The sequence below is a fragment of the Agelaius phoeniceus genome, chromosome 11 (assembly GCF_051311805.1).
Source record: "Agelaius phoeniceus isolate bAgePho1 chromosome 11, bAgePho1.hap1, whole genome shotgun sequence".
NCBI lineage: Eukaryota > Metazoa > Chordata > Aves > Passeriformes > Icteridae > Agelaius > Agelaius phoeniceus.
In genome coordinates, this window is record NC_135275.1 from 2,806,064 (window position 1) to 2,829,637 (window position 23,574).

Below are 23,574 nucleotides of genomic sequence, written 5' to 3' on the forward strand. Positions count from 1 at the left end.
ATGCATTGACATTTTCTACCAAAAAAATGTTGAATAGGGATCTAATTTCTAGCTGTATACCTCAGCATGTTTAAGCTCTCTAGAATATGCAGAGATATAAAAGCTTGGTGGTATTTTAATTTTCAAACTGAGCAAAGCAGTGAGAGCAGTGTGGCCCAGACCAGCAGCACGTGGCCCAGAGAGGCAGGATGCAGATGGACAGAGCAAACCAGATCCAAACTGTGACCAAATCCTGCCCCAAGTCAGTGTGAGGTTCAGCTGATTACATAAGGCATCTGTGCTCACACCCTATGGCAAAGGAAAGCTGGCATAATTAGAGTAATACTTGTAATTTTCCACTTGATGCCTACGTGATGCAGGGAGTGCAAATGGTGGATTGTGCTCCTGAGCACAGTTGGGAGAACTGGCAGAACAGCCTGAAATTTGGTTTGGGATTTTCTTGTTTTCCTTCCCTCATTGTGTTCCTTTCCATCCTCCTCCTTTAGCCTGTTCTTTACTTTAAAGGAAGTGGCCCCTCGTGGTTGTGTCACTGGTTCAGAAGTGGCTGGAGCCTCCTGCTAGGCCAGCATCTCCTTCCCTGCCATAAAGCACCTCCAGCATTACAGATGTGGGTATTCCAAACTGCTGCTGCCTCGTGGTGGCACCATTCATGATGCTGGCAACTCCTCCTGGAGACAGAGCTCTTCTTGCCCTGGGGAGGGAGGGAGGAGGGGGTGGAGAGCAGACCTGTTCATCACCAGGATTTCTGTGTGTGAGCCTCCCTCACAGGGGGGAGGCATTTGTTCTGCATTTCCAGCAGAATGTGGGCAGTGGAAATACCTGTGGGAAGTTCTGAGCGTGTTAAAATAAAGGGGCCGTGGCCACATTAGGCTGGGTATGTAAATGACAGCCTAATGTAATTTTTCTAATGGGGAAAACCAAAAGTGGCCCTTTCAAGGCAGTGTTTTTCTCAGAGTTTAAGTCATCAGAGTTGGCCTTGGCTCCTTGGGCTGTTCTTCCCTTTTTGGAGAGTCCTGTCTCTGAGATGGAAATGGGTTAACTGGGTGGTGCTTACAAACAACTCACAGTATTTGTGGATGTGAAAACAAAAGCAAACAGATTTCAAGCTGAATTTTCCTAATGCTGCTCCCTGTGATTCTCTTCCTCTGTCTCTTTTCTTTCTTGCCCCCTCCTTGGCAGGGAAGATAGTGTCCTGCACCAGTTCTGCTGCCCACCCTCGGGCTCTAGCAGCCCCTCCTCGAGATGACAGCGCAGCTGGGCTCTGCTGCAGCCCCTGCTCCTGTGCCCAGCTCCTCTCCTCCCTCTCTGTGGGCATGGACTGGCACTGCCCTGGGACCCCGTGCTGCCAGTCTGAGCAATGCCTCCTCTCCAGCTCCCCACAGCTCTCTCCTCCTGCCCAGTGCTGAGGACACACGCCAGCTGTGAACAGATCCCTCCAGTGCACACTTTATTTTCAGCTCAAATAAACGGTACCATAAGCCCTGAGGTGTAGTGTGAGTTTTGTTGCTGTGTGGTGTGGAGGGCACAGCCCAAGGGGATTTTTCCTCTGCCAGATGTGGGGTGGGAGGGCAGCTGTTGTGAGATCTCTGTTGGGCTGGTGTGAGTTTGTTTCAAGGTCGGGCAAACACCAGCATGAGATGTTTTATGGGTGTTGCTGCTGGAGATGAGCCCTTCTTCCTTTCCTTGGTGCTGGTTCTGAGGAGCCAGCACATCTCTGTTGTGGCAGCACATCTCTCTCCATGCCTGCTTCCATCCTAAGCTGCTTTGAGCTCTGTCTTCTCCTTTCCTTGGCCTCTGTGCAAGGCTTGGATCAACCAAAGGTCCCTGCTCACGTGCTTCTATTGCCTCATCAATGAAAATATTTCTCTCAAAGCTGTGGTTCAGTTGTCACTAAAGGAGTGAACTTGCAGCTGCACAGCCCCATGAGTGCAGCTGGAGAAATGAGATTGTGTCCATGGGTGTCCAAGTCCCTGCTGCTCACAAGGCTCTTGGTTGGTTGCACCTTTCAGACACATCCTGTGGCTCTAAGATAACCAGAGAATTTCTGCTGGCTGCGTTTTCCAACTTAACCAGTGCAGGCAGATGCAGCAGGGAACAGAATTTCTCTGCAGTGGCATTTACTGCCCTGAAAATAGTGGGAAAGAAGGACTGGGAGAGGGGGAAAAAGTTCTTAAATCTGTAGTTGCTGTCATGAGGTAAAATATTTCTCCCCACAGTCTGGGGCTGGTGTAAAGGCAGAGGTGGCTTGATGCAGGGGAAAAAGCAGGAATTTATTTGTACTTGTGTGTGGCTTTGAGGATGGGATAAAAGGAGAATCACCAGGATCAAGGAGGGAAGAACTGTGAAGGCAGCTTGAGGCTCTCTCTCATCTTTACAATGTGCTTTTTTCTCCCTAAAGGAATCTCCAAAAAACCCAAATACAGTTTATTTGCTCTTCTGAGAGGTTTAATCCAGTGTCTCTGTCCTTGCTGTGAAATGTTTCCTTGTGCTTCCCTTGTGACTGTGCAGTGTCCAGGCCTGGGCAGGGATTTGCTGGCACAAGAATAATCTGCCTTCATGATTTTGCAAGTTTTTCTGCATCATTTCTGCTCACTGCTCACACTCTGTGGCTGCTGCTGTTCTTTGGTATTGAATGTTCTCAGTTTCACATTTCTTAAATGTTTTTCATTACAATATAGAGTAATGAATATAGTACAATATACAATATACACTCATTCTTACTGTAAAATTTCAAAATAATGTATGCAAAAAATAGTGTAGTGGCTGACTGCAGTTTATTATATCCCTGGAATATATATCTGGAATTATATTCCCTGGAATATATTCTTCTGATGTTTACAGGGCAGGGCAAAACACTGAAATGTTTGAGCACTGCTCACCATTTGGGTCTTTTACTCTGTAATTAGGAGTTTCTCAGAGTTGCTTCTCAAAGATAGAAACAGTAGGAATTTCTGATATTTTGACTTGCTTATCTCCCTCCCAGATGTAAACAGTGATTACCACTCTCTCCTCAGTGAACTGAACTCTGGAGCACTGTAATTATTCCCTTGCAGAGGGGAGGGTTTGTCCAATCTTTCAATGAGTACCTTTTATCTATTTGTGCAAAGGAAAACAAAGAAGCCAGACTGATTTAACCCTGCAAATTCAACCCCCCAGCCTGCAGGGCCAGTGTGTGATTACCCTGGAAGTGGCTGCAGTTAATGATGAGGCTCAGGAGAAAATGAAGGCAAAGCCTGCCCAGCGTTATTGGCTGTCACAGGACACTGGCATGGGGTGTTTCTATCCAGTAGTTTTCCAATTAAGGGGAAATAGGCTCATTAGGGGTTGCTGGGATTTGGAACAGTTTGGATTTGGAGCTGTAGTGCCCCTGAATTGTGGCATTTTCTCTTCAGGAGCACACAGAGAGCTGACCTTCCCTGCTGCAGTGGAGGCCAGAAATGCAGGAGTAAACATTTCCCTCTTTGAATAAATCATGGCTGGCTGAATAAAACATGCTGTGCATCCCTGGCTTTAGCAGCACAGGCTGGTAGGGGCTCTCATAGCTAACCAGAGTTAGAAGTAGATGACCTAAAATGCTGCATGCTATTATAAAACAGGGAAAGGTACCAGCAGAAAAATTCCCCTTCCTAGGTGAATTTGCACTGTTTTTGTGAAGAGTGAAGACTGTCTTACTGTGCATTTTGGGATGGAAGGCAAAGTAGAAATGGCATTTTTCTTATTTTTTCTTATTTTCTCCTTCCATGAACTCAGAGGGCTTCAAAAAATCTGCTGCTTTGAGGGAGTTCAGATGGGGAATTTCTCCTTTGGCACCTTTAGGCTCTTGCACTGTTTAGGATCAGGTTGGTTGCAGTGTGGAGTTCTCCTGTGCAAACATATTCACCTTTTACATGGTTTTGCCTGGAATAGGTGGGTGAGACTCCAGCTTTGCACAGCAACCACTGCCTTGCTGTTATTTTCTGTGCTTGTATTATTTTCTCTCCTTTAACAGCTGTGGGAAGTCCCTAACACAGCTCAGAGCAGTGTGTGGACACTCTGGGCTGGAGCAGGATGAATTTTTGTGCACCACTAGATGGAGCAAAAAAAAAAAAAAAAAAAAAAAAAAGCCCAAACCAAACCAGTTCAACTGAGATAAATGAAGATATTCATCTCTCAAAGTAGATTTTAACTAGCTGAAGGAAAATGCTGTGTAATGTAGGAAAAGGAGTGATCCCCTGAGAAATGCAGCAAGGTGTAGGTCTCAGCATGGCTGCAGTCAAGGTTTTCAGATGCTCCCTTAGCCAAGCCAGCAGCTGTGCCATGGAGCAGAGACTGCCACCATTCCAGGCAGCTCAGAACTTGTGGAGAGTTGGAATTATAGAGTAATTTATGGCCGAGGCAGCTCCTTCCTTGAGCAGTGCCCAGGGATGGCAGTGAGTGGAATGGGATGGTCAGGGGTGCAATGAAGCAGCACTGGGACAGCACCTGAGGTCACTGGTGAGAGGTGAGCACCTGGAATTCCCTGCTTGGAAAGGCTGAGCCCCTCTGGAACCCCCTGAACCACAGTTTTGCAAGAGGAACAGGAACATTTGCATTCTGGAATATTTAGTTGCCAAATGGCCCCTTTGACATGCAGCACCAATTCCTTTTTCACCTGAAATGGAGTGGGGAGTTCTCAGAAAACCCGACCCCAAAACCCACACATCCCAACACCTGTGGGAGCCCTCGCTGCCTTTGTGTTGTGCCAGGATGGGGTGCGGGTGCTGGTAGAATCTTTTTAATTTTTTTTTTTTTCTTTTTTGATTTTTTTTTTCAATAATTGACAATTTCCTGGCGTGGGGGCTAGAGGGAGCTCCAATGCAGCCTTCCCGAAGCTTTCCCGGTAATTCACTCCTGCCTGGAGCTGCCAAGGAGGGAGGAGGCCAGCTCGACGTACTTCTGCAGCCTGTGAACACTGGAGATGGGATATCTATGGATATCTATGGACATCTATGGATATCTATGGATATCTATGCCAGGATGCCCTACAGCCAGTCTCATTTATATGTTTTATAACTGTTATCATAAATGTTGTCTATAAATTTTATACTTATTACCCTAAATAGGCTGTTTGATTGGGCCCCCACCTTTCTGGAGTGCAATGCAGGATGTGTTCCAGGGGAGGTTTGTGTTTAAAGCAGAGGAAAAGCCACAGGGGGTGTTTCACATCCCACTGTCACTGGTGGCTGTCTGGGAAGGGCCATGAGAACAGGACAGACACACAGCAACACCTCTCCTAGGTTAGTAGGTTTTCAGATAAAGAAATTGATTATTAAAAGGTATGGAACAATATGATCCTATAGATTTTATTACTGCTAAATGAACATATCTGCTGAAAATCAGCAGAAAATCCAGGTTTATTGTGCTACATCTACTGAAGTGATTTATAATAGTTAAGGGTATCACACCTGTATTTACAAGGTGTTTGGCATTCTGAGCCTTTCCCCTCATGTTTTGGGACGTGGTTTAGTGTCATGGGGGTGTTCAGCTGAAATTTGGACTTAGGATCTTAAGAGGCCTTTTCCCACCTCAATGATTCTGTGGTTCAGGTGGCTTTCCCATTTTCTTTGAACTCCCCAAACTGCAGCAGCTGCTCAAGAAGGGGAGGGTCCTGTCCAGGAGGGGCTGGACTGAACAGCACTGGGGGTTTATCCCATTCCCTGGGTATTTTATCCCATTGCCTGGGTGTTTTATCCCATTCCTTGGGTGTTTTATCCCATTCCCTCACTGTTTATCCCATTCCCTGGGTGTTTTATCCCATTCCCTCAGTGTTTATCACATTCCCTGGGTGTTTTATCCCATTCCCTGGGTGTTTATCCCATTGCCTGGGTGTTTTATTCCCTTCCCTTGGGGTTTTATCCCATTCCCTGGATGTTTTATCCCATTACCTGGGTGTTTTATCCCATTGCCTGGGTGTTTTATCCCATTCCCTCACTGTTTATCCCATTCCCTGGGTGTTTTATCCCGTTCCCTCAGTGTTTATCCCATTGCCTGGGTGTTTTATCCCATTCCCTTGGGGTTTTATCCCATTCCCTTGGTATTTTATCCCATTCCCTCAGTGTTTATCCCATTGCCTGGGTGTTTTATCCCATTCCTTTGGGGTTTTATCCCATTCCCTGGATGTTTTATCCCATTCCTTGGGTGTTTTATGCCATTCCCTGGATGTTTTATCCCATTCCCTCAGTGTTTATCCCATTCCCTGGGTGTTTTATCCCATTCCCTTGGGGTTTTATCCCATTCTCTCAGTGTTTATCCCATTCCCTGGATGTTTTATCCCATTCCCTGGGTGTTTTATCCCATTCCCTGGGTGTTTATCCCATTCCTTGGGTGTTTTATCCCACTCCCTGGGTGTTTATCCCATTCCCTGGATGTTTTATCCCATTCCCTGGGTGTTTATCCCATTCCCTGGATGTTTTATCCCACTCCCTGGGTGTTTATCCCCCTCCCTCCCCCTGCTCACCCTTCTGGCAGAGGGAAGGGGCTCTGGGGCTCAGGATGAGCCCGGGGTCGGGGCAGGGAGCTCAGGGCTCCAGTTCCTCACTGGAATCAGAGATCCCTCCTGTGCTGAGCTGCCACAGATGGATGGAGGAGGAGAGGCAGAGCGGCACTGAGTCCATCCACGAGGAGAAATGCCATTAATGATTTCAGGGAGAGTTTTTCTGGCTGTGTCTGGATCCTCTCCAGCCTCCTGCTCCCAGCCATGAGCTGACCTTCTGTGCCCCAGCCCCGCCACCACCCGGCTCCCTGGCCATGACCTGGAGCTGTCCATGCACTGACCCTCCAAAGAGACCCTGGGGACCTTCCTGGGGATGGGAGGGACTCCTCAGAGCCAGCCAGTTTTGGTTTTGGACTCCTGCAAGGTCAGAAGGAGTAACTGTGCAGCTGACATGAATGAAACAGAATCACAGCATGGGCTGGGCTGGAAGGGACCTGAGCAATCATCCTGTGCCATGGGCAGGGACTCCTTCCCCAGAGCAGGTTGCTCAGGCCCCACCCAAAATATTTTGGTTCCATAGTGAGTGCAAGGCAAACATTTGGTGTTAAAGTTTCTGTGAAATAAATGTGCTGGTATGGGAGGGTTCCACAGACCCTGATACTGAGGGAGCTGGAGAAAAGGAGGCTCAGAGGTGCCCTCATCACCCTACAGCTCCCTCAAAGGTGCCTGTGCTCAGCTGGGGCTGGGCTCTTTCTCCAGGCAGCACTGACAGAACCAGAGCACACCTTGAGGTGTGCCAAGGGAAATACAGGTTGGATAGCAGGGAAAAGTTTTTCATGGAAAGGGTGATAAAGTTCTGGAATGGCTGCCCAGGGAGGTGGTGGAGTCCCCATCCCTGGGTGTGTTTAACACAGCCTGGATGTGGCACTGGGTGCCAGGGTTCAGTTGAGGTGTTGGGGATGGGTTGGACTTGATGACTTTGAAGGTCTCTTCCAACCCAGTGATTCTGTGAATTCTGTGAATTCTGATGAGCAAGGCCACTTTGTTTGTGCCCAGCTAAACCTTTATGTGCCATTCATGTTTTATCTCAGTCATTTCTGTAAAAAGCAGGTATTGCTGTTTTCCCTTTAGACCTGAGATTTGAGAAAATTTTAAATAATTGTCTTTATTTGCTAAACAAGCTGGGAAGTTGGAATTTCAAATAACCAAAAGCTGTTTCCTTTGATTTATGTTTATTTCCCATATTCAAAAGAAGATGCACAAAACAATATAATGAAAATATGTCCCTTTCTAATTTCCAGTGCTTCAAGCAAGTCCTTCCCGTTCCATAGCCATTCAAGTATTTAGCTATTTTTATGTTATTTGTGTGCTCTTTGGCCTTTAATGATCTTTGGCTGATGCATAGTGATGCATGATGATCTTTGGCATATGCATTCCTAGAACAAATGCATAAAATCAACCCAATTTATGACCCGTTCATGTAAGCATTTTATCCTAAAGAAAGTATGTCACATCTCATTCACCTCTGAATTTTTTTTCCAAGCCAATCACTGGAGCATTGCACACCTGAAAATGAGATAGCGTTGAAATCCATCTTGCTCTCTTCAATTAAATTCATTTTTACGGAGGATTCAATTAGTTGTAATTGCTGCTTTACGACACGCGTTTGCCAGGGGCTGGGGTGGGGAGATAATTAATCTTGATCAGGCAATGGTGCTCCAATCATTTTCCCCTGTCCCAGCCCAGCCAGGGCTGTCATTAATCAGGAGCTGTCCCTGGCTGGGGGCTCTGCCAGCGCCGTCCCTGCCCAGGCAGATGGGCCTGACAGACCAGGCTGTGTGCTGGGCTCAGGCTGCTCTCATTAAAGTCACCTCAATCCTTTGTTAGGGTGACTCTCAGCTGTGCCCCCCACCCTCAGGAGTGCTGGAGGTGCCTTCAGCATCCAGCCTGGGGTTGGGGTGCTCTCCATGTGCCTTCAGGAGCCCACCAGGACATTCTTTATTGTTGTAGTTGAGACAGAGACAAAACAAAGCAACCCATTTCATTTCCAGAAGGCTTCAAACCCTGTTTTTATTCTAGCATGCATGCTTGTTCTACATTCTTACAAAGCTCATAAGTTTACACTTTACTCACTGGTCACGAGAGACAAGCAAAGTGCTTCTTGGAATAAGCAGTTACAGGTTTTTCCTATTTATCCTTCTTTCTTTCATGGTTTCTATGTCAACAACCTTGGCAGGGAATTCTTTCAGGGGTAAACATGGATGCTCTTGTCAAACTTCTCTGTGGCTCACAGAAGTTGGCTGTAAAACCTCTTCCACACTTTGTAACTTTAGTATTGAGTCATCTTTTACAATTGTTCTTCTTTTTGATTTGAGGGAGCTCACTGAAAGTTTTGTGTTTATTTTTATGCTGGATTCCAAGGGAGATGTGGACAGGAGCTGTCCTTGGGTCGGGACAGCTCCTCCCTCGGTGGAGGGAAGGAAAGAGCCAAGGCTGAGGCAGGAAACAGCCACTGCTTTTAGAAGTAAAGCTGAAAGCAACAAATAGGCATTATCAACTCATTTGATGCTTTTCATCAAAGACTGAAGGATGATCAAAGAGCCATGAAGGGAGGCAAAGGTTCAGGTGTGTAGTGGAGCAGAAGGAAGTCTGTGACTTCATTCCAGATGAGGCCAAATGGATGCTGAGCTTGGCTTTCAAATTCCTTTTAGGGACCTTATCACCGAAGGGGTATGGGGACAGGCAAAGTGATACTCCATCATCAAGGGACTCCATCATCAGAAGGCATGAAAAAGACACCTTATTATTAGAAATTTGCAGTTCTTAGAGGAACAATGGTGGACTAAGACCTGATTAGCCTTTAGGAATCTTCTCTCACACTATTGCTGAACTATGAATAGCACATTCTGGAGAACCATATCTATAAACAATGGTTACAGAAAGAGAGATGATAATTGTTTGAATTCTTTCCTCTAAGTTTCCCACAGCTTCTAAAAGCCTGGGAGAGCTATGCCTCTCTCTGTTCAGAGGATATGGAATTACTGCAGGACCTGTCTTGGCCACAGCACTGAGCCCCTGCAGAAAGCCCACAGTCACCTTGGTCAGGAGCAGGAGCATTTGGGAGGCAGTTTTTGGTAGTGTTCATGTCAGATGCTTTATCTTAACCTGGAGTGGGAAAACCTGGGGCTGTGGAGGTCAAAACTGGAGATGAAGTGGTGCCTTCTCCAGGCAGATGGGCAGGTTTCTGTCCAGTGTTTCTTCCATCTGATTCTCTGCTGTGGAAAGGGTAAATGGTGAAATGGTCTTTGAATAAAACTGAGAAATGGGGAAGACTCATTTAAAGCTTACTTTGACATTTTCCTTCCATGTTCTTTGTGTTTTGAGGGTTTTCCCAAAGAATTTCATCACTCTGTGTGTGTGTGTGTGTGTATGAACACAGAGCATTTTCCAGGTAGGGCTGCCCTCCAAACACATCCAGCTGCATCCAGCGGGCAGCCAGAGCCTTTGGATGCATCTGGGGCTGCTCATCCTGATTTCTGGGTTTGCACTGAAGCTGCAGGAGTTCTCATGGGTGCAAAGGCACCCTGAGCTGTTCTACTGTAAGTACTGGAATTTAGGATGAGTATGGGGAGCACTTGGGAGCTCTTGAGTTGTGTAAATCCCATGGTCATTTTATTGTGGTTTCAACTGGTTTGTTTTAATATCAAAATTCAGGGCAGTGAAAATTCTTATTACTGTAAATTGATAAAAGTAAACTGCCAGTTTACTTGCTGGAAAATCCTGTTTCCTTTCAGTTGAGGAGCTGCTCTGTAGCTGCCCATCCCTTTCCCAGCACACACACCACTAACCCCATGTTTTGTTGTTTGGCCAGAGACCTGCTGACATAGCTCCACTTGGGTTTGGGTTTGGATTCTGCGCTAGCTTGCTAATTGCATGTTATTTAACTTAGGTTTGTAAGCCTTTGCTTCCAGAAAGCAATGATGCTTCTAAAAAAATCCAACTCTGCTTTCAGCCTATAAGTTTGAGCCTGCAGAGGAGTGGGATCACTGAAACATTGACTGTGCATGTGGAGTGATAAAGAAGTTGTTTTCTGTCTTTAAAAAGAAGCATCATACCCTCTGACAGACTGATAGAGTGCTCTAGAATTTAAGCCATTAAATCTACTTATCTGAAATATCTCTGTCAATTTTCCTTTTGAGAAATGATGGGATTAAGATAATAAATGCAGCTTTGCTGAATAATAGGGAAGCAGCATATGGATTGCAGGTCTTTGAATGCACTTAGCAGCATGTGTAATTCTGTGTATTTCCTGGGAAACAAAAGAAGGATGCTCATTGATCCACAGAGTCTTGTAATGTGCTGCTCCTGTGAAATGCTGGGTGAGCACAGAGGAGCAGCACTGGTGGGCAGGGGAATATTCATTGTTTGGGAGGGGATGGATGGAAACAGGTTGGGAGTCATGTGAATGCTGAACTGGCAATGCTGATGGTTCTGGAGAGCTGCAGGAATGAGTGGCTTTGTCATGGCAGGTGATGGATGAGCCCTGGCAGTGCAGGCTGGGCTCCTGCTGCCTGTGGATCTCCTGCCCACCCCCTGTTCTGTCCCTGTGGGATGCAGAGTGCAGGGAGCTGCTCCAGCTGCAGACGTGCCCCAGCTCCCACTCTGAGCTGGGCACGTAGGGGCTGCTGATGGCAAGGTGAGAAACAAACCTGTGGCCTAAAAAGCAGGGGAAAAGTGGAGGGGAATGTGTCCCTGAGCCAGCCCTGAGTGCCAGCAGGAGCTGTCACAGAGTGCAGCTTCAACACACCTGCAGCACCTGCAGCAACAGGAACAGGCTGAGTGTCAGGTGATGCTGTGGTGAGTCTGCCTTGGGGTGGGATGGGATGGGGTGGGATGGGATGGGATGGGATGGGATGGGGTGGGATGGGATGGGATGGGATGGGATGGGATGGGATGGGATGGGATGGGATGGGATGGGATGGGATGGGATGGGATGGGATGTGGCCAGGCTGGGGTGTGTTCATGGTGTGCTCACCTTGGGGAGGGTTCATCCTCCCCTGTATCACTTGCACAGAGCTGCTGGGAGCTGGTTTTGGAGGACAGTGGTAGAGCTGCTGAAAGGACACGTGAGATTCAAACACAGGTTACACCTGCAGCTCAGGGTTACTCCCCAGCCTTTTTTTTCTGTTGTTTTTCAGCAGGGTGGTCTCCAATGCCTTGGGAGGATACCTAGGGATGTTTGTGGTCCCTGGGTGGGTCCTGCTGTGGGGAATTGTGCACGGTGTCTCTCTGGGCTGTTGGCTGGGATTTTGCTCACCCAGAGAAGAGCAGTTTGCCTAACTCAGGTACTCCCAGTGCTCCCTTTACAGCCATCAGGGAACCTTTCACATCATGTGAAAGTGCTTTGGGATTTGTGGCTCTCACAAGCATCACTTTCTGTGCAGATGATGTACAAACAAAAAGGGAAAGCTGCTGCTGGCCAGGGACACCAGTGAGGCCTCCTGGTGGAGAGCAAGTTTGTCCAACCATGTTGTTGAACAAGACGTTTTCAAACAGTTCAGCTCTCAGATTACATTAGCAGGCTGGACCTTGGCCTCACAGGGGATTAAACATAGATCTGGAAGCTTTAATGTCTTCAAACTGAGTTATATACAATTGGCTGCTGCTATCACAATGCTCCTTCTCTTCCTTCTTTGGAAAACCCCAATTCCCATGCTGCATGTATGGGTTGGTTTTGTTTTCAGGGTTCTAAATTTGAGCTGCAAATAGTAGTGAAGCTTGTTAATAAACATCTGATCTTTGTGTAACTCTGGGAATAAGTGCAATTTAAATGATGGGCTTCACTTCTAACAAAGCCAAAACCACATCACTGCAATATTTTAATATGAAATCAGTTCCTCTTGCAAGATAGCACCTTGAAAAACAATGCTGAGTAGATGTTCAGCAGATAATAAATTCTAAACTGCTTCTTGTCACTGGAGTGGTCCCTGATAAAGTTATTTTTCTTCTCAGAGTTCAGGGCTTGGGGGCTTGCAGATCCTTTGGAAAACCCAGCAGAAGTCTGGGCTGCATGAACACCAGGCAGTCACAGCAGTGAAATCCTAAACATTAGGGCCATTAACCTCTAGGTGTTGTTGTTGGAGTTAATTTAGCTCATGGCAGTTTTTGGAATTTAATTTTTCAAGGAACGTTCTCACTGTACAGGGTGTGTGTTACTACAAAGCAGAAATTACAGCATTTCTGCTTCTGCAGGTTCCCCTATTGTTACTCCTGCAGACTGCTCTAGGAATGCAGGTCCCAAGTTTGCAAGCACAAATGGCTTTTATTTAATGTAGTTCTGTTGCCCCTGCACAGAAACTCAATTTCACTTTTGCGCAGTGTTCTGAAATTAAGGAAGCCAGCTGAGCCTTGCTAGTCTGGCTATTTCCTCCTGGCTTTCAGGGTCATGTTGGGCTTTGTTTCCTGGACATTGTTTTTCTTAGAGATCTAAAATCTCTTTGATATGCTGCAATTGTATTTTGATTTGGAAAGCATGCAGTAAAAATGAGTGTTTGGGCACACTTCTGTGTCAGTGACCTGGGCAAACAAGCTGTGCTCTGAGGACAGGCAGGAGCTGCTTTCCATTTCCAGTGCTGGGAGCACTGCAGACCCAGCCAGGGGTCCAGCACATTCTCAGCTTTGGGAATGCAATTCACTTCAGCCCCCAGCAAGGAAAGCTTTTTTATTTCTATGAGCAGCATTAAGCATGTGTTTAAATACTTGCTTGTCTAAATGGTTCATTAAAATATTTGGAACAAAATGTATGAGAAAACGAGAGGCAGGAATTCCATGGTATCCTTTAAAGCCCTTCCCTCTGAAAACTGCCTTTCCATAGGTGAGCAGTGCCAGCTCTTTAAGCACAGCTATTAAATTGTCTGTCCAGCAGAAAGGCTGAATTGGAGGTGTATTTTCAGGTTGTGTCCAATGACTGCTACCAATGGAGCACTGATTCCCTCTGCCCCGCTCACCTACAGGAGAGGGGCAGGACAATCCTGTGGGATCCTCTGGAGCGGGGCTGTTCCATTTTACATCTGCACCGAGGCAGCTTTGCTGAACTGGATGTGCTGGTGCAGCTGCCAGAGCCATTGCAACTTCCCTGGGGGCTCCTGCCTGTTCTCCAACCCTGCTGTGTCCCTGCAGGCTGGCCCAGGGTGGCCCAGGGTGGCCCAGGGATGCTGGCCCGGCGGGGAGGGCAAGCGAGCACTGCAGTGTCCATGGCTGGCAGAGGCTCCTGGCAGTGCCAAGGCTGGGCCAGGAGGAAGGCAGGAGTGCCCTGGGAGCCTGGCAGTGCCAAAGCCAGAGCCAGGAGGAAGGCAGGAGTGCCCTGGGCCCTGGCAGTGCCAAGGCTGGGCCAGGAGGAAGGTGGGAGTGCCCTGGGCCCTGGCAGTGCCAAAGTCAGAGCCAGGAGGAAGGCAGGAGTGCCCTGGGAGCCTGGCAGTGCCAAGGCTGGGCCGGGAGGAAGGGAGGAGTGCCCTGGGCCCCTGGCAGTGCCAAAGCCAGAGCCAGGAGGAAGGCAGGAGTGCCCTGGGAGCCTGGCAGTGCCAAGGCCGTGCCAGGAGGAAGGCAGGAGTGCCCTGGGAGCCTGGCAGTGCCAAGGCTGGGCCGGGAGGAAGGCAGGAGTGCCCTGGGAGCCTGGCAGTGCCAAGGCCGGGCCAGGAGGAAGGCAGGAGTGCCCTGGGAGCCTGGCAGTGCCAAGGCTGGGCCGGGAGGAAGGCAGGAGTGCCCTGGGAGCCTGGCAGTGCCAAGGCTGGGCCAGGAGGAAGGCAGGAGTGCCCTGGGAGCCTGGCAGTGCCAAGGCCGGGCCAGGAGGAAGGCAGGAGTGCCCTGGGAGCCTGGCAGTGCCAAAGCCAGAGCCAGGAGGAAGGCAGGAGTGCCCTGGGCCCCTGGCAGTGCCAAAGCCAGAGCCAGGAGGAAGGCAGGAGTGCCCTGGGCCCCTGGCAGTGCCAAAGCTGGGCCAGGAGGAAGGCAGGAGTGCCCTGGGAGCCTGGCAGTGCCAAGGCTGGGCCAGGAGGAAGGCAGGAGTGCCCTGGGCCCTGGCAGTGCCTGGGCTGGCTGCCATTGTTCATGTGGATTAATTACTGCAGGCCATGGCTGCAGGTCTGGTGAAGGCCGCTCCAGCCAGAGCGATGTCGCTGAGGGGCTCCCTCAGATCCCTCCGAGTCTGGGAGGAGACCAGGCCCTTCAGCAGCTTCTGCTCCTGATACCCCAGTGAGAATTGCCCTCAGTTTGCTCCTTCAGAGCCTTTGCTGGGGGGGTCAGGTGAAGGAGTGTGACAGGAGCCAGGCTGCCAGGCCTGGGTCCCTTGAGCTCAGGACCTGTGGGGATTTTTGGGAATGAGCCTCCCAAATCTCTGCCAAGGGACATGAAGGGATGATTTTCTTTGAATGGCTGGATTATCATTTCAGTTTTGTTTCTGGGGGATGGGGTGTCCTGGCTGAGGTTGATCCTTCTGTCCTCTCCTTTCTGCCTGTTGGGATTGGATGCTTTGGGCTTTCCTTCCAAATGGAGCACTGACACTGGGGTCCGTGCTGTGCCAGACCATCCTCAAGCAAGGCTGAAGATTTCCATTTAGTGAAGCTGCACTTTGGAGTACAAAGAAATAGTTTAGTCCTCCTTTGTATGTGAGCATGTGGAGCATCACAGCACCAGCCTGCAGCGAGCAGGTTTCCCTTTCTTCCGTGAGCTGCCAGCTCCTGGGAAGAAACTGTGCCAAGCAGCAGCAATTATTCGCTGAGCAACACCCCAGACAGGGTCTTAAATATTTAATGTGTTATTCTGCATTCCTTCCCTCAGTGTGAGAGGGATGCAGTGCTGCAAGCACCGAGGCTCTGACAGAGCTCAGAGCTGCCTTTTCCCCTCACACCCCTCTGAGCTGCTGTCTGCAGACAGCATATCTTTGTACTCTGATGCTCCAAGTGAATCTCCCTTCTTAGCCAAAAGATGATATATTTAAGCAGTCTTTATTTGGGATCAAGCTGGGGGTTTGCTTCAACTGCAATTATTTCATCTGTCACCACTGTGCGTTTCCGTGCCAGAAGAATATCTTGGCTTTTCTCAAATTGGATATTTTTCTGGCTGCTTGCACGATGTGTGCTTGTGCTGTGTGGTTATTTGTAGGCTCTGCCAGCAGTAAGGGAGTAGTGCTGGGGTCTCCTCTGTCCTCTGGTGAGCAGCTAATGAAGCAGTTGCAGCCATCTGCACTGATGGGAAGGGACTTTACTGCCCCAGCTCAGCATTATCCAAGCAAATTGAGCCCGGAGGGTGGGGCTGCCCAGGGGACCCTGAGGAGGGCAGGCAGCTGGGCTGAGCCACCAGAGTGGGGACTCCCCCAGGATTATCCCCTCAGCCCAGCAAGAGCCTCCTCAGAACTTTGCCCTCCACCATGAGGTGTAAACCCAAGGCTGAAGTGTGGGCACGGGGCTGGGCTGTGCAGTGACTGTCCCTGTTCATCCACCTCAGCCAGGGCACAGTTCTGGGTGGCTCTGTCACACTGGCGCTTGCTGCAGTCACAGGGACATCTTCCAAAGCCTCAGTGGTTCCCACTGTCACTGCTGCACACGGAGAGGCAGGAGCTGGAGGGCTCTGTAGCAGTCCCAGATCAGTAACACTCCTTGTTCTGCTGTCACTGCTGAGCTAAACACCTCTGGAGGTTTTCACTTCTGCAGTGTTCATTCCCTACCCTCTCTATGTCACACAATATAAGGAGCTCCATCTTGGACTATGTCCAAAATAATCTGCAGTTATATTGATTTTTGTGTTTACAAAAACCAGTTTCTTTCATCACAAAAAAAGCAAAATAAACCAGAGCTTTGGATCGTGGCTCAAGATGCCAAGAGCTAATTGTGTGTTTCCCTTCAATCTGCTAAACCATTGTGGAATAAGGTCTTTTAGACACCCAGTTGCTGGGAATGCTCTCTGCTCACCACACAGTGCCAACAACAAGAGCTGGAGCCTGTGGCCTTGTTTTGTGCTCCAGGACAAAACTCTTGACTAGAATTGTGTTTATAGTTTTTGTCTGTGGATACCCAAAGCCTACTATCTGGATTTTAGACCAATGGTTTCTTGGAAATATTTGTATTTTCTTCTGCATGATGCACTGCAGAAGTGGGCTGGTCAATATTCCTGTGCTGATGGGCATAGATGGAAGCTCTGGGCAAGCTCCTCACCCAGGAGCTGAGGATATCCATACTTTGGATAATCCTTTTAGCCTTGACAGCAGTTGTTACTACCAACAATTGCACACATTCTTCAGGTTCCAGGCTGACCACGTTAGCAGTGAATAATCCCTGTGTGTGCCCAGTTTAGTTCCAGTTCATGCCACCATTCCTCTGCCTTTCCCTGAAATGCCAGGAATGTGCATGGTTCAGCTGAGTCACGGTGGAACTGGGGCAGATTCCTCCACTGCACACCTGGAAGGACCTTGCAAACTCCATGGAAACCAACTGGAGATACAAAACAGCCCCCAGGGTGGTTTGGAGCATTCCCTGAGAATTCCAGGCAGTTCTGCAGTCTGTGCTCTGTCTCAGCTCAATTTTCACTCAAAGCCTTGGGCACAGTTCTGCAGTTAATGTACTTTGGGAATTTTTAAAATTATCTTTATTAATACCAATGGAAATTATACATATATAGATGAGTCTATTATATTTAACAATATCTTTTTAATGGCTTCATTATTAGATATTGTCTGTGCTTCTTTCTGGGCTACAAATGCCCTGAGCCAGTGCTCATTAGGAATAAACAGGAATGTCAGACCTTCCAGCTCACTTTGTTCACAGCAGTGCAGTATTTTACTTTCCTGTCCAGTCAATTTGTTAAAAAGCAGAACAAAACTAACAAACCTTATTTTGAAGTAACCTAAATGAGATATATTTTTATCATCCCTGAAGTGACCCCGTGTGCAATGAGATGTTTGGTTTGCTGCAGCTTTAATGACATTGTGTTCAGAATCTGGGTTATTTTTATATTTTTAATTAATTTTCCATCTTTGAGCAGTTTGGAAAGAAACCAAAAGACTTAAATGGGATTTTAGCTGGAAAGAAAGAAGGGGAGTGATGATGTGATTATACTATTCTGTAAATTCAATAAGAATTAACTAACTTTCTGTACCCTAAATCCAGATCTTTTGGTAGAATTTAAATTTGATTTCTCCTGTTTCTACAGGGGGGGTTTGTGGCCACTAAATGTTGGTTTTCATGTTGTCAGACTGCTCCTGAGATTTTCCACATTCCAGGCTGAGTCTGGGCTGGGTGGCCAGGTAAAAAGGCTGGGCTATAACAACTGTGGGGGTGTAGCCCTCCTGTGTGGGGCTTGTTTTCCATCTTCCTCCCCACAGTGTGGGGATCTGTCTCATCCAGGGAGTTTCTCCACATCAGCTCCAGAAGCTTCTCCTGTCTTTGCCACTGTTCCTATATCACCTAAAACAACCATATAGAAGTTGCACGAGGGGAGGTTTAGGTTGGATATTAGGAAATATTTCTTCTCTGAAAGGGTTGACAAGCAGTGGCCCAGGCTGCCCAGGGCAGTGCTGGGATCAGCACCCCTGGAAGTGCTCAGAAAACATCTGGATGTGCTGAGGGGATGTGGTGGGATGGACCTGGCAGTGTCAGGGGAACAGAGTCATCCTGGAGGGCTTTCCCAGCCTTGATGAGCCTGTGGCTTGTGACCCTAAGAGGGGTATTTTTGCTGAAAGCTGTGCTCTCAGGTGTATTTATATATATAGAAATATATATATTATTTATATATATTAATATAGAAATATATTATATAGTATTCATTAATGTATAATAATATATTATATATAATACTTTATTTATTATATATTAAAATACATTATTTATATATTAATATATTATTTTTATATATTAAAATAGGTGTATTTATGAACAGAAATACACGTGCCTCTCCTGACTGAGGGTTTGGGTGCTGGGGAGTACCTGGGATGCCTGACTTCAGAAAGGAGAGCCAGGATTCCTAATGAAGCTGTAATCCTGCTCCTGGGGATTGTGCAAGGAGTCCCCAGGTCAGGAGAGCTCAGTGTCACCAGGGCTGTGCTGGGGCTGGGGCTAATCACTGCTAATTAGCATTTCTTCAGTATGCACAGCACACCCCTGCTGCACAAAGACACTGTCTGAGAAACATTTATTCATAGCACCAAGGGCCAAAACTGCTCCCAGCAGATTTTTTCTGCAAGTCTGGGTTAAAAGCAAGGCAAAGCCCCACTGAGTGAGCAGGCTGGCACCTCCACAACACACAGAGGGAAGCAGGAAACTGAATTATAAGTAAATGAAGTTCACCCTTTTCCATGGTTAAACCAACACCCAGCCACAAGGTTGGCATATGTGAGCCACCCCCTCAAAATTCAGCACCATTCACAGACCCTGAGCTGGGGAAGCAAACAAATTGCAGGGTGGCAGAAGCTCCCCAAATCTATTTTCATGTTTTAGTGCTTTAGTTAAAAGCTATTTGGACAATATGGTTTGTTTCCATTTCTGTACAGCTAATTCTTGCTGCTTTTGTGTCCTCCTCCCTTCACACCACCCTGTTTATTTCTGTAAACAAATTAGGAATCTTGGGATTCAAAGTAAAGATTTGCCATTGATCTATGAATGGCCACTGTAAATATAATTAATGCAATTCTAATGTGAATTTTATGAACCTCCACAGACTGTACATGTTTATGGGTCTGTGAGCAAAGGCCATTTGTGTAAGGGATAGAAATGGATGAGTGTAAGTAACCATTTAAAAATGATGGGGCTTTGGCTGATGTTTTATTACAGCCTGTGAAAAAAACTGGCTTCACCCTCAAAATATAACTCTATGTTACATATATATAATGTTGTTATAATAAACCTGGAGTCATGCTCAGAGAGAGCAAGGGTGGTTACACCACACTGCATGCTAAATATTGCTGCTCAAAAGTCAGCATAATTAGAGGACTTCTTCAGTTCCTACAATTACCTGAACTCTGTGCTGCAATAATTCTGCAGGACAACTCCACAGGTGCCTTTTTGGGTAGAGAGCAAAAAGCCCCTGAGTGTAAAAGTCACTCAGATACAGAAGGATGGAGTGCTTTTAGAATATTGAAAATTGATCAGATTGTGGCTTATTCAGACAAATGTTTTTCTAATTCCTTCTTCTAAAATCTAGGAAAGGGTGATGGTTTTTTTGGTTGGGTATTTTTATTTACTCTCATGTTTAATGGCATGCTAAGTACTCTGAAATGCCAGTTAGAAGGAAGAGAATGTAAAGTCATTGATATTTAAGGACATAGAATTTTTGAATAGTTCATGCTTTAATTTGGTTTATACTTTAATCTTTATAATTTTATTCTTTTGCTGTCACCTCAGGACTTCACTGGAAACAGGAAGCAGCGTCTCCACTGACCCACTCAGGTACTGTAGCAATCATAGCTGCTAGCTGTAGGTCTGAGCTGACAGAAATGCCCTGTTCTGCACCAGCTGCTCATCTCACAGCTTCACCTTGCCCTGCCCAGCCAGGTACTGACCTGATGGCTGGATATTCCTAAGAGTGGATAATTTGCTCTTTTCTGGGATTTCCACTTGAAATTCAGTTCTGGCTTCCAAGCCTGGGTTTGTTCTGGGAGCAGCACCAAGGGGAGGGACAGATGGTGTGTCTGTGCACAAACCACCTCTCTGTCAGGTTTTTACAACCTTCATGCTGCCAATATCTGACCTGTCCTGTCCTGGGAGGTGTGTGCTGCCTTGGGGACAGTTGTGTGGAGATGTCACTGGTGTTTCTGTTGCTCAGCATTCTGATAAAAGCACCCACCCTTCAGGGAGCTCTGTCACAGGAGGCACTGCCAGAACTGGGGTTTTACTTTGATCACTCCATTTAGAAAGAAATGTTTGGCCCTGTTAACACTGCATATCAAATGGGTACCTTGCATCTTTTATTCTCATCCCTACACACTGAAAAGTGCATCAAAGGCACAGAATTCCTTTGATAAAGCTGGGGCAGGGTCCCTCCCTCAAATCAGCAGCTGGTTTGGTACAAGTCTTCCTTTGGAGATGCTCTGGGTTGAGGATGTGACTTTTTCCCACATGATGTCATTTGAACCTTGCTTGAACACAACAGTGGGAGCTGCTCTGTTTAACCTTATTCAAATTAAGGCCCCTCTGTAATTAATCTTCCATTCTTACCCAATGTAAAGTCTTCTGAAAGTGAAGCATTTGCCTTGTTGCCATTTCCTAGCAGCCTCCCCCTCTGCTGTGATATTCCCTTTGTCCTCCCACAGCAGCACTGGACCACGTTCAGTCCCCACTGTACTTCTGTCCCATTGCCAGTGTGATGGGAACACTGGCCCTTTGTCTGGCAGGACAATGCAGGAAAAATCCCAACTTGCCCCTGCTCTGCTCCTCTGCAAATCTGTTTCAACAAGAGCACCGTGTTGCTGGGGTGTGATTTACCAGAGCCGGCTATTGCTGCCACCTTTATTGCAGGCTGCAAATAGATTTTATTACAATGGTTTTTCTTTCATGGAATATTTTTTTTTCCATGGGAGGAGGGTATCAGTGAGGAATTAGATGCATGCAGTGAATCCTTCTGAATGTTGAGGACTGGGCTGAAATAATATCTGGTGGTGACCAGACAAGGATGTAAAAATGCCACTCTAACTACAAATTGAATAGTTTTGTGAAGTTTTAAAAATCTGGAGTGAAACAATCACAGAGGAGAAACTGAAGAAAACTGTTGAGATTTTATCAGATAAAACTGAGAATTTTTCTTAGTGTTAAATAGTTATAGAGGGAAGAGCACGTGATACCCAGTCCACTTCAGCAGGTCAAATAAGCCTGCTCTGAAGCTGTAATTAGACAGCATTAAGGCCATTATTTATTAAGTACAATGAAAGATAATGGAAGGCTTCTTGTTCCTGGATGTGTTCTCATGAGCCTGTTGAGCAAATTGGCCTTTGAACAGCCCAGAAAATGGGATGTACCAATTAACATGGCCCCATGTCCTGTCAGGTATTTCCTAGTCAAGGTACTCTTTTTGCATTTTACCTGCTCACAGATTTCCTGTTCCCACAATCACAAGTGACATTTCCCCTCAGTGAACCACTCAGTGCTGGAAAGAGTAAAGGTTAATGTGAATATCTTGCTTCTGTCCATTATAAAGAGGAGAACATGTAAAAATTGGCATATTATATCTGTGTATATGTTGGTTGGCATATTTTCTTTCATAGCCCGCACAGGATTCATTCTGGATATTTTGAGTTGGCCTCTGTCAGCTTTCAGCTGGCATCTAAAAATATTTTGTTTCCTAGTATCTAAATTTTAACGTGGCCCTTCTGGAGGGGTGAATTGCCAGGCCTGTTCCAAATTAGCTGGAAATTTAAATGTTTGAGCTCTGCAGATATTTGGGAGGGATTTGTCATCTTCTGTAGAAAATTGATCAGCAGTGGTTGTGTGAGCCCAGGGAACAGATGTGCAGAAGGGACAGTTGGGATTAAGGGAATGAAGGGAACAGCAAAGTTCTTCCTACCCTTCTGCATGGGTACTTTGGCAGCTGAGTGGCCTAATAACCAAAACTAAAGGGTGGGATCAAATGGTGATTAGAATTCATCTGCAGGGGAGTGCAGAACTCTGAGAGCTGTCTGCAGCCAAAGAACTTTGTTTAGAGTTTCTGGAAGGTTTCTAGGCAGCAGAGCTGCCCTTCAAGTCAATATGGAAGGAAGAGACCTGAATTTATGTCCTGACTCTCTGGGCATCTCTGCAGAGCTTGTCACCAACACCTTGGGCTGTCAGAGGGTGTCCCCAAGCCTGAGGGCTTGTGTCAGCTCTTCCACCTGCCCTGGTGGGGCAGGGATGCTCCAGGAGTGGTACCCAGGAATGCCTGCAAGGGTCAGGGAGGGACATCTGCTTTGCCAGAGCCTTGAACACCAACATTTGACTTATTCTTTGTGCAGCCCAGGAATAACCCCCCAGCTTTGACATGGAGGCCACTTAGTGCACTTTTCTTTGTCTGCTGTAGTGTCCTGTGAGCAGCAAGGCCTTCCAACCTTCCAGGAGGAACTTCAGCATCTCTTTGCTAGCCCAAACCCTTGGTTTGTAGCCCTGCTCTGTACTCCCCCCATTTTTACTGTGGTATGTGCAGGGTATCATGGATGAATATGGGATCCACACTGGCTGGGTCCCGTGGGATTCCTGAACTCCTCAATACACAAGTGGCTACCATGAATTTTTGTGTGTGGCCAGTCGAGTGTTTCACTCTGGAGTCTTGAAAGACTTGTGGAAAATAATTGAACTACTGCAATTTCTGTGCTCCACCTAAATAGGGGGATAGTGAAATATTTTTCAGGATTGTTCCTGGCATATCACTCTAAAAGTTGAACTAAGTAAATAACAGCAGTTCAATATTAGTGCTTTGTGAAAGATTGTCACCAGACAAGTCAATTTTCCTGCTCTGCCCAACTTTTGAAAGCAGTACCCCAGGAACTCCAGCAGGCACTGGTGTCGTGCTGGGGTTATTTTATCCCTCAGTGGATTGTTTTCCTTCAGCCTCAGAGCTCCAGGGGTTGGCAAGAAAACCACCCCTAAAAAAGGAGGTGGTGCAATGTTCGATTTCCACTTGGCCCTTTTTTAGGGGCTGTTGTTGAAAGACTTGTCAGAGGCTGAACTCTTGAGTGAAATTCTCAACAAACTGCTTACAGCTCCAGTGCTGGAGCAGCAGCACATCCAAAAATCCCTGCTTGTCTTAGGCCTGGGAATTCCAAGTCAAAGGTTTCGGTAAATGCCTTTTTGAAAGAACCAGTTCTACATCCCGGCAGAGCGTGAGGTGAAGCTTAATTTCCTTTGTTGTTTTCTTCTGGAAGACAAGTGAAAATGAAGAACGTGTTGAGAGCGTGGGGCTTTTCATTTGCAAAAGTCCTCATTAGCATTTTCTCTGCAGGGTGGGATAATCGGGGCTGGATGCTGTCAGGAAATCCATGGGTACATGGCTCCTATGCTCCAGCCCACTGCTTAGAAATAGATAATTAGGGTGATAAATAGGATTTTTTTTTTTTCTGGAAAGGATATGATGCTGAGAAAGAAATTGCTTTGCAATGTGAACAAAGGGGAAGTTTC

The 23,574-nt window shown here is 46.9% G+C and overlaps 2 protein-coding genes across 12 annotated transcripts in view; both read left to right on the plus strand.

The window, feature by feature from the left end:
- Nucleotides 1-19,856, plus strand: part of LOC129124858 (IQ motif and SEC7 domain-containing protein 3-like) — a 157,283-nt gene extending 137,427 nt beyond the window's left edge. For 4 of the 10 annotated variants that reach the window (XR_013183853.1, XR_013183849.1, XM_077184516.1 and 1 more), the window contains one exon: nucleotides 1,180-1,481. Coding sequence is in view for 2 of the 10 variants with exons in the window: in XM_077184516.1 (XP_077040631.1) it covers nucleotides 1,180-1,246 (67 nt within the window). In the remaining 8 variants the exon portion in view is untranslated. Of the gene's footprint in view, nucleotides 1-485; nucleotides 1,482-19,836 lie in introns of those variants that run through there. The other 6 variants (XR_013183854.1, XR_013183847.1, XR_013183850.1 and 3 more) reach the window with 5 other exon arrangements.
- IQSEC1 (IQ motif and Sec7 domain ArfGEF 1) overlaps nucleotides 19,837-23,574 on the plus strand; it is a 141,137-nt gene continuing 137,399 nt past the window's right edge. For both annotated transcript variants that reach the window (XM_077184511.1, XM_054640004.2), the window contains exon 1: nucleotides 19,837-19,881. The gene's annotated coding sequence lies outside the window, so the exon portion shown is untranslated. The remainder of the gene's footprint in view (nucleotides 19,882-23,574) is intronic.